General features: G+C 41.2%; 2 protein-coding genes across 2 annotated transcripts in view; one reads left to right on the top strand and one right to left on the bottom strand.

Moving 5' to 3' along the window:
• LOC109370169 (zinc finger CCCH domain-containing protein 11A-like) overlaps window positions 1-10,668 on the top strand; it is a 129,935-nt gene that overhangs the window by 60,204 nt on the left and 59,063 nt on the right. The gene's annotated exons all lie outside the window — the stretch shown is intronic.
• On the bottom strand, window positions 1,000-10,442 carry KNOP1 (lysine rich nucleolar protein 1; the record flags this gene model as incomplete). Its single annotated transcript, XM_010719868.2, has 5 exons — window positions 1,000-1,396; window positions 3,773-3,850; window positions 4,357-4,425; window positions 8,058-9,441; window positions 10,240-10,442. Coding segments are annotated over 5 exons (2,046 nt in total), but the record flags the coding sequence as incomplete, so codon positions are not given.

The raw sequence follows: 10,668 nt of genomic DNA, 5'->3' as shown, positions 1-10,668 counted from the left end.
ATCAGCTGCAGCATAGGAAGTTTCGCACGAATGTGCGCAAGAACTTCTTCACAGTGAGGTGACGGAGCACTGGAACAGGCTGCCCAGGGAGGTTGTGGAGTCTCCTTCTCTGGAGATATTCAAGTCTCGCCTGGACGCCTACCTGTGCGACCTGGTGTAGGGAACCTGCTTTGGCAGGGGGTTGGTCTCGATGACCTCTAGAGGTCCCTTCCAACCCCTACAATTCTGTGATTCTGTGACACTGATGGAATATGGGACGTTTCTTCATTTTCTTTTTGTAACTTCCCACAAGACAGTTTCCAGAGCACTTTCAATTCTGAACAAAACATAAACAATACACTCTTAATAGTTTGTATTCAGAAAGTGAAAGTGCAGGTTGCACGAAAGTCTGAAGATTAAAAATTTCATTCATTTATAATAAACTTATAAACACATTATTAAAATCGCCTTGTTTTTTATAATTTAGGAAACCTACTCACAAAGTATTTACCTTCACTGAGAGGTAACAGCTGCTTCTTGAAAATCAGACTGCTAGAGCATGTTGAAACAGGATGTTCGAGAGTATTTTTATTATAATTATAATAATGAGGATGCCAATACTCAAGAAACCACTTTCATGGTTAAGTCTCCCCTCATCAAATTTGTAGGCAACCCAGTAATATTTCTTCCAAGTAAACCACCATCAGTTTGTACTGCTCACTGAGTGTAAAAACATGAAGATTTTACAGAATATTAAAATCCTTTTGAATCACAAAGATGCAGCTAAAAAAAAAAAAGCTTATCAAATCTATTTTTAAAAAAAATGACCGATTTTTACTTTCTTGCAGGCACTGTCCACATACCTTCAATCTTTAAGGGAAATTTTCTCTTGACTGTGGAAAATGCTGGAAAGGTTTGAGATCCTACTGTTCTTAGATCCCTTTGTGTCCAAGTGAGGACATAACTCCATGTAAACTAGAAGCTGAAAACTTATATTAAAAATGCCTCGTAACTACAATGTATTGAACACTTCATATTTTATTTCAAGTAAGAATAAGTGGAAAGCAAAAATAAGTTTCCCTGTTTTCATTCCATTACTTCAGTTTTAATCTTCAAATTTTATAGACCTAGATGCATATTTGTCTATGTACGCTTTCTTGTTGGCAGTAGGTTGAAATCCAAGACCAATTCTTCTGTGTTGCTTCAAGTCCATTGCTTTATCAAATTCCATCTTCAGAGCCTGCTGTAACTTCTCCTCCCCTTCCCTGTTCAAAGCCATGTTCTGTTTGTTTGTAGTTGCAGAGAGATCTTCCATAGGTGCAGAGCCCTTTTTGAAACCACCCATCAGTCGAAGAAATTTCATTCCTCGCTCAGAACTTTGAAAAGCAGCTGTACTCCACTGTCCAATCTTTGTATCCTGTGAAACACACATAGTGAGATGAACACTAAAATATCACCACGACTGACAACTTCCAGCTGTGTATCACCAGCCACCACCACCTGACAGGGCAGGCTGCTGGAAGCAGTCATTCACATGCAGCACCTCTTGCAGTGTGTAATTAGACTGCCGTAACCCAATGCAAGTGCAGCTTCATTAGCATAGGAATTCACTTAACCTGGAGACAGCATTTAATGTACTTTCAGATTCTTCTTTTCATCTGTCTTTACAAATCTTGACTTTCCTGCTCTCTGCTCAGAGCACCAGACCCTGCACAGATATTTCTCTTACTCTAAGAGGATTGAGGCAAAACTCAACCTTTCTCTCACTCTGTTGCCTCTTACAGCAATTTTTGTTTTTAATTTTTCTACAGCCTTGATTAGGTAGCTTTTGTTTCCCAAGTATTTTGTTGCATTAGTGTTAGAGACAGTATTCCATCTGGCTCGTGTGCTTTAAGTTAACAAGGGCATTCTCATCCCACTACTTACCAACTTGATTGCAAGGGTGCAAAAATTTTAGGGCGTACACTTAACCAACAGGACTAAATGTAATGCCCTTAAAACCTCCCCTCTCTTGCAGTTTGCCACCCCACAACTTTGCCTCTCACTGTATTCTTTGAACAAATTATTCCTTCAGTTTTGTTTTTGATATTGGTTCCTTTCTGAGAGTGTAGATAACATCCAAGTAGAATCAAAATTCAACCATTTGTGTTCGCAAATAACCCAAGACAGAGGGTATGATTTAAGAAGTTTATGAACTTTTGGCTTAGCTATGGACGTCGTTACCTAAGGATCTTTTTTGACTCCTGAGCAACAGTAGGAGCTCTGCGATCATTTCTAACTACTTCTGTCAGAACTGCTACTCCCATTTTTTTCTTTATAATTGGGGTGATATTAAATGGAAGAATGTTTGATCGTTAATTAAACATGATTAAACTGATCTGGCTTCATCCCAGAAAAAAAAATGTGAATTTAGCAGTATGTTTATGTGAGCCTGAAATCCTTCCAAGTAAACAGTTGTAGCTTACATGAAACAGTCGTTCTTCACCAGACAGCCAATATGACACACAGCATGCTATGCAATATTGAAGGCAAGCTGTAGCAGGTGTTATAAGTTATAAAAATGCAGAGCTGGAGTATCCTCCAGCATCACAGGCCAGAATACTGAAACTAAAAGAAAGTTATCCATAATACTTTTTTTAAAAATAAGGATAAGCTGCTGTATAAGCCCTGCTCTGTGACACAAATGCAGACATATATAAATTGTCTTCCCTTTGAAACAGGAGATGGATATCTGCACAGATACAGAAATAATTATGGCTTGTCAAACCTGTTTTTTTTTTTTTTTTAAAGGGTTAACTGCTGGCAAGCAATGGACATAGCTTTTGCTGCAGTATTTCTAGCTCTCTCCTTTTGAAGCCCATCAATTAGTTTTCATAGCTTTTATTCTTTTATGTATTAATAAACAGTGACAGATGAACACCAAAGAACTGGGATCCCCTGCCAAAGAAGTCATTTTCCCTTCAGAGACTATCAGATATCTGCAGTTCAGGACACACTGCAGTCTTACTCCTACTCCATAAAATTTACATGATTTGTTTCTGGGATTTGTTGAGGTCCCAGAAAGGCATTAACGGCCTCTGTAGTCCTGAGCAACACTTCTGCAAACAACTAAAGAATCCCATATTTTTAGCAAAGCTTTCTCTCCTTCTGAATCTTATTATTCCTGCTGAACACTGCTGCAATAGTTAGATATCTGAGAGGTAAATCTGCCAGGAGGCAGGCTAAGTAGGCTATAAAAGCAAAAAATAAAGAACAGTCTTTCAAAGAGGTGGAAAAATGATGTAGAAATTAGGAGGCTATTGGCTGCAGATACTGCAGACCTGTACTGTCAGTTACCATCCCTCTCACCTTTTCATGTGCATCTCCATTTCTGAATGTCCGCAAATTCTTCCAGATAGCAATTCAGATAAAATTCAATGACATCTTACAACCGTGGCCTAGGATCACTTATATTTTACAGTAAGTAGAAAATGACTTTGTAGCAATTCTTTGTAGCAAAATCTCCAGAGGAACTAGAGAAAATAATGCTTTTCAGTACTCATGATGGGAATCAGACCTCTAAGCAATTCCAAACGATGTTAAGAATTCACTGGTCAGCTCCCAGATTCTCTTGGTATTGTAATTCGTTCCAGAGCATGACTTCAAATTTACAAACAGGAGAACGGTTGTGCCAAGCCACATACATGAATCACAAACAGAAAAAAAATGCTGTTTTCAGTGCTTTCTTTTTTCCCCAGGAAGTGGCTCTGGGACACAGTATTTCCATCAGATCAAAGTCTGCGTTCATACGTACCATGTTCTCTTTGGGACTGAAAATGTTAGTTTTTCCAGATTCTCTATCAATCTCTTCTTGTAGAGCCTGCCGCCTCGCCTGGCATACAGAGAAAAGCAACACAAGCCACTGTCCTCTGTGTTAAACAACACTTAATTTAATTCACAGTAAGAAGATGAGGGAAGATTAAGACGATTATTTGTCTTCAGTATTTTGCAAGGATAATTAAGAAAGTTGCATGTGATCTTCTTACACACTCCACTTAAGACCTCTGCATTTTCGAGTGCTATTTTCAATGAACGTTCTAGTAATATCAGATATGTCTAACCTTCTAACTGCAGGGAACAGCTATGCTGAAACTGCCAGCAGCAATGAGAGGCAAAGGAGCCTTTATTTAACTGAATAAGCTACTTAGAAGCTTCTGACATTAAGTGGAGCTCTATATTTTTTACTTAACCCATGAGTGCAAAAGCAAATCTTAAGCAAAGGTCTACTTTAGAAAATATTGGCATTGACCAGCAGAAGGCATTCTTTTTATTACAAATCCTGTGTACACCCTAAAAGCTTACTTGCTTTAAATAGTGCTTAACTGAGATAAAGCATACCTTGTCTATATTAATTTCATCACAGTTCCCTTTTTTTTCCTGAACAACAGTCACATCATCCACATCTTCCTGTAAAACAGGGAAAAACTCATATGAATATTATAATCCATTCTTCTTAATTAATTTACACAGAAGTAAGCAGAGAAATCACTAAGCAATGAGCAACATTATTGGGGATCAGAAGAAACAGTCAGATCAAAGCTGGAAATTCCAGCTAAACCTGTACCTTTCTTTGGAGGGATTTTCTCCTTCCACTCCAAAAAAACTTACAAAATAGAAATTTAAGGAAGTTTTTTTAATATACATATACACATAAACACACACACACACACACACACACACACATATTTAGCAATAAAGATAAGGGACTTTTTGATTCACACATTAAAATGGACCTGCCAGTATCAACGGCACATACATACACTAATATTTGCAGGCAGGAGCACTTCAAATCAAAAGCTATTGTAGAATTTGAAATTTGTAACTGAAATAAAAGGCAAAAACAGTACAGTTAAAAATAAAATTAAAAAGTTAAACCAGCGGTAACATAATGGCCAATCTGAACACACGAGGTAGGCCTGAACCATGCTGACCCCACTATCAACACCGAAACAAAAAGCAGCCAAACAAAGAACACTCAAGAGGCATCTGCTTTGAGCCTTGTACAAATGCAGAAGCAATGACAGTCCCCAAAAAGCTTCCTGTCTGGAAAGAGGAGAGGCATGACATACATAAGCTGCCCCTATAATGGCAGCATCAGCACATTAGTTCCACATTTGAGTGAGGAACAGGGAACTCGCACTGTCAGAGCAGCGATGGCAGGAAGGGACGTGCAGGCCTGCAGAGCCAACAAGCAGCCCATTACTGATAATTCTTCCACAAAGTGCAGCCCTTCAGCAATGCCTGCTCCCACTGACTGCAGCTTCTAGATCACTGCCCCCAGTCTTTCTTTCCCAAATTTGTGCTAAGATTTTGGGGCACCCACTGTAACAGAGTTAAGTTTTAAGTCCAGGACAGTGGTAAATCTAAGCCATAAGCTTTAGACCAATCTGGAAAATATGGCCAGAGGGAAGATCTATTGATACAGCTAACACAGTAATCCAAGCATGAAATAGCCACAGAACATTAAGGCAAGGAAAGGATCTGTAACATACTTCTGTGAGCAGAAGCTGCTGTTACCTTTTTGAAGGTTTGCAGTATTATCTAAAGCCATGAATGATTTACCTAATTTTCCTAAGCTAGCTTTTGTGCACTGCTTTCACACACAACTACACTATCAAAAATGAGAATGCTGTCTGCATAAGAGGAGCTCATGAAAAAAAAGAAAAGAAACCAAACAAATGAAACTTACTTCTAGATGGCCTGGTACTGTCTATTCAGATCTCTCAAAACAAGCAGGAAAGCTGCTGTGACAGGACTTTGCAAACAGCTGCGCTGGGTTCTCTTTTAGCTGGGAGGGTCAGAGGCAGACAGGAGCAGTGCACCTTCATCTGGGCCAATCTGCAGCATGTTTTTGAGCTGCTGAAGGTCACTGAATGGCGATAACAAACCTGTCCAGGGGTGTGCTGGCCTCATCTCCCCCACACTGCAGGAAGGGGAGCACATTCACACACAGAGACGACTTCAAAGAGGTACACCAAGTCCTCTGACACTGGAGGTGCATCTGCTCTATTTGTCATCTGACTCTCCCTGGAATCCTGAGCAGTTACGTTGTCTCTTAAGCACAACCCACACAAGGCACTGTGGTAGCACTTCTGCTCTGTAGCTGAGTGCTTTCTTACAAGAAAACCCTGTATGTGTGGTGGTGATGTCCCTGCAAGCAAGAATGACCACCTAAGCACAATGCCTGCCACTACATAGACCAGAATTTGTTCACTTTCAGAGTTATCTCCTCCTAATGTCTACAAAAAACTGAACATAAGATCCCAGCCTGCTCCCACAAACACCAGTGCAGGCATTCATCCACGTGGCAGAGGGCTGAGCTGGGGATGCCCATCACTGGCTTGTTCCCCTCCCCCACATAGGTAGACTTGCAGCCCCGAGTGCTCGTGCAAGCTGCTGGGACTCTGATGGCATCTTCCAAAGGAGGGAACAACAAGAAATATTTATTGGCAAAGTTTTTGTATTTTAACAAAGGAACTGAAAACAGCCTGCATCACACAGATAGAGGTTCAGCATACGGTGGCCTGAGAAGTGCCAGCAGCACACAAGTTCACTGGGAGCATAATCAGCTCATGCTGACTTTCCCCAGAAATGCCTCTATGTCAGCATACAGCAGTGCTGGAGTTACTTGTGCATGTTTTATATCAACAGACACATTCAGTAATAACCATCCTCTTTCTCCCTCTGGATTATCTCAGCCTTCCCCTTGCTTTAGTTGGCTGTAACAGCATCCAATGGGAAAACACAAATCTTTGATATTAAGCAGGTATGATTCCACAACAATCACTACTTTCTTTGCTGCAGAAACCTAACAGAGGATTCTTCAAGGCATGCAGCAGCATGTGATGCAGTACAGCCCAGAAAATGGTTAAAGACTGAGACACAAACGCAACGCTGACACGATTGGCCATTTATTCCAGCAGTCTTTGAGCCTAGCAGTAACTAGATGTCCCAATTACCCAGAGTTCTAAATCTTGAGAACTTCTCTGAAATGCCTTTTTACTACTGTACAGAGCTAAATACAGGGAAGAGACCCAAAACGTGCATCACCCTACCCCCGTTCTTAGTAGATCACAAAGGGCTTGCTGTGTTTTCCATGTTCGGTTACCACTAGTGTACAAGTTTACTTATCATCATAAGGCTCTTCTTGCCTCCACTTACACATGAGCAGCTGCAGGAATCCAAATAACGTCCAACAGTCTCAAAGAGACTTTACCTTTTGAAAGGTCAAAAGGAGAAAACACTACAATAGTCTTATTCTTCAAAAGCTTTGAAAAAATCCCCATATTTCAAATCTTTTCTCTTTTACACACACCACGCAGATCTGTTTCCCCTGTTATTCCATCAGGTTCTCTCCACATTTGCCTCACCACAGAAACAGCAGTACTCTTGAATGAGATTTCCTTTAGCAGTTCCATTTATCTCGAGTTAAAAGTTACACAGCTCAAATCTATTTGGTTTTTGTTTAGCATACCTTTGTTCCCACTTCATATTAGGAATTTGGCTTCCAGTTTTTGATTGGGTTGTTCCCTGATTTTATATCACAATTTATGCATTGATTGGCTAAAAAATCTCCCATTTTCTAGCACTACACAGTTCCAGCAATTTTCCGTCTTGGGGAAAAAAAAAGATCTTAACAGTCAAAATGTTATCTACCTGAACTGATTAAATGACATAATATTAAAATGCTGTTTTGTATCATAATTATGACTTTGATAGAAGCAAGCGAAAAAGAAGAACATAGGTAACAGTGCACACTAGCATTCTTTCTGCTCTCATATTTGCTGTTAGGTAATTTAGATTTTCACAGTTGAAACACTAAATGATAAATACAGCATCAGGCATTAAAAAACATACTTTTCTGCATTTCACAAACATGATGTGCTAAAATCAATGGATGCTCTGATCCTGTGTCTTTCTTAAAACCCAGAGGGTCCCCTTACTGACTTAAGTAAGCGCAACGTAATGGTCTGAACAGGCAAGAGAGGCTACAAAACAGGGTACAGATGGCCAAAGAGGGCACCTTCTTAACAACTTACCAAGATCTTATCTCCCCTGTCTTCTATTTTGATCCTTTTGACACTTGTATTTGATCTTGACTCTTCAGCAGAGTCCTCTGGTACTTTTTTCCTTTTCTTGTCAGAGAGCATATGATTAGAATTGCATAACACCCTATCACCTGCAGTGTCCCCTGTGACACATTCAGCTGGCTTCATTTTCCTCTCTTTGTTCTTTTTGTTGCTTTTTAGGGGTGTTATTTTTTGGCTTTTAGGTGCACAGTCATTGCTTAAAGGAACTTCTGAAAAAGTTGTTTCCTTATCTTTTTTAATCTTCCTTTTCTTTTTCTTCTTGGTTGCTTCATTATTATTCTTGCTTTTCTTCAAGGTTTTTCTCCCAGACAGCTCTTCCTCCTCAGACTCAACTTCTTGCGATGTAGGGAGATGCTCATCAAGAACTCTCTGACTGTAGCACCGATCATCTTTACATTTTAAGGAGGAAACATCTTTGCTTTTCTTTTTCTTCTTCTTTGTCTCTCTGATGCTTTCTGGGTTCTCAGTAGCGTCCTTTTCCTCTTTATCTGTCAATCTAATTTCTTTTCTGTGCCTTTCCCCGAAGTTGCTTAATGCAATGGAACTATAACAATCTGCAGAGATGTTCTGATTACCTGCTAGTGGCAAAAAGGAGTCAGATTTCTTTTTCCTCCTCTTCTTTTTTCTCATACAACCCTTCCCATCCTTATGGATAGTATCTGTTCCATGACTTTCACCAGTAATAGATCTTCCTTCTGAATTGTGCACATTTGTTTCTTTGCAATCTTTTTGAGACTGTTTATATTCACTGTCCTGGACATCTCCTAATGTTAAAGAGAAGGTGTCTTTCTTCTTTTTTTTCTTAGTTACTTCACCATCCAGTTGCAAATTCAAAGTGTTATTTCTCCTGCTTTTTGCAAAAGCAAATTTATTTTCCTGCATATCATCTGAATGATGATTTGAAAGCTCCACATCACTATTTTGTTTACTTTCCAGTAATAAAGAGGCATGACATCGGTCTTTTTTTTTCTTCTTTTTGAACACTTTCCCTTTAGAACATTTTACCTCTGATTCTTCTTGTTCTAAATCCCGATGGCCTTCTACATACAAAAAGTCTTCTGAACTTCCTTCTTTTGGTAATTCAAAGCGAACCTTCCTCTTTTTGTTTTTCTTCTTCTTCAGATTTAATTGGTCTGAACATTCATCTTCTTTCACACTTTCCTTCTTCCTTACCCTTGTTTTTGTCTCAAACCAGTCATCATCCTCTGCTTCAGTGACAGCCTGAATTCTTTTCTCAGTTTTAATGACAGTCTGGCTCCCACTGCTTCTCACTTTTTTCTTTTTCTGTGCAGTTTCCTCAGGAATCTGTTTTCTCTTTTTACTGACTGTCATTCTAAAAAAAAAAAAAAGAAGATTTTACTGTGCAGCTTCAAGACAATATTGCAAATTCTGGCCTATCTGGTGTTCCCTTTCTCTGAAACCTGTCCACATCTCTGTTTGCAAAACTGAGGAAAACAGCATCAGAGACCATGGATTTTCAGAGATGGAGGAATCAGAAGCATACACTGCACTGAAGTGCAATTACTGGAGCGGTGAAGAAGTTGCCTTATTCTTTCTTTTTAGCAGCTTCAGAGCTCTTACTGTCACAAGAACATCTATCCTCCAAAACTCCTTCCTAGCAAGACATGTACAGAATCACAGAATGCCCTGGGTTGAAAAGGAGCACAATGCTCACCCAGTTCCAATCCCCTGCTGTGTGCAGGTCACCAACCAGCAGACCAGGCTGCCCAGAGCCACATCCAGTCTGGCCTTGAATGCCTGCAGGGATGGGGCATCCACAGCCTCCTTGGCAACCTGTTCCAGCGCCTCACCACCCTCCGGGGGAAAAGCTTCCTCCTCATATCCAACCTAAACCTCCCCTGGCTCAGTTTAAAAACATTCTCCCTTGTCCTATGGCTATCCACCCATGTAACCAGCCGTTCCCCCTCCTGTTTATACGCTCCTTCAATTTCTGGAAGGCCACAATGAGGTCTCCCTGGAGCTTCCCTTCTCCAAGCTAAACAAGCCTTTCAATCTTTCTTCAGGAGAGGTGCTCCAGCCCTCTGATCATCTTAGCGGCCCTCCTCTGGACTCTGGGTGTAATGTATATACAGCACAGTTTAGGTGGAGTTCCACGTAAGTAAGAGGCCACACTTGGGCACCCCGGCTTTGTATCCCTTCATCTTCCACGTAACATCCCAGGATCCTTACAAGGCACGTCAGTCCCGGTGCGGAACGGCCCGCCGCCCCTCTGGGTCCGCTGCCTATGAGGGGGTGACAGCAGCGGCCGCGGGGCACCTGCAGCGCTCCCCCTTTTGCTAAGGAAACCCTCGCGTCTGCTTCGGTTCTCGTCTTTTAACCGACAGCGAATGCACAGAAGGCCCTCCTGTAAGGCCCCGCGGAAGGAAAGGCGCTGCCCCCCGTCCCGAGCCTTCCTCCGCTGGGCCGCCGGAAACCTCGCCTCCTCCCGAAGGTACAAATGAGGCCCCGCGCCGGGCGGGACGAGCAGGAGCGGGATTCAGCCCCAGCTCTCCGTTTCCCTCACGGACGGCACGAACGCAGCCGTGCCCACGAACCCACA

Source organism: Meleagris gallopavo, chromosome 16, assembly GCF_000146605.3.
Source record: "Meleagris gallopavo isolate NT-WF06-2002-E0010 breed Aviagen turkey brand Nicholas breeding stock chromosome 16, Turkey_5.1, whole genome shotgun sequence".
Taxonomy (NCBI): Eukaryota; Metazoa; Chordata; class Aves; order Galliformes; family Phasianidae; genus Meleagris; species Meleagris gallopavo.
This window is presented reverse-complemented; position numbering and strand designations above follow the sequence as displayed.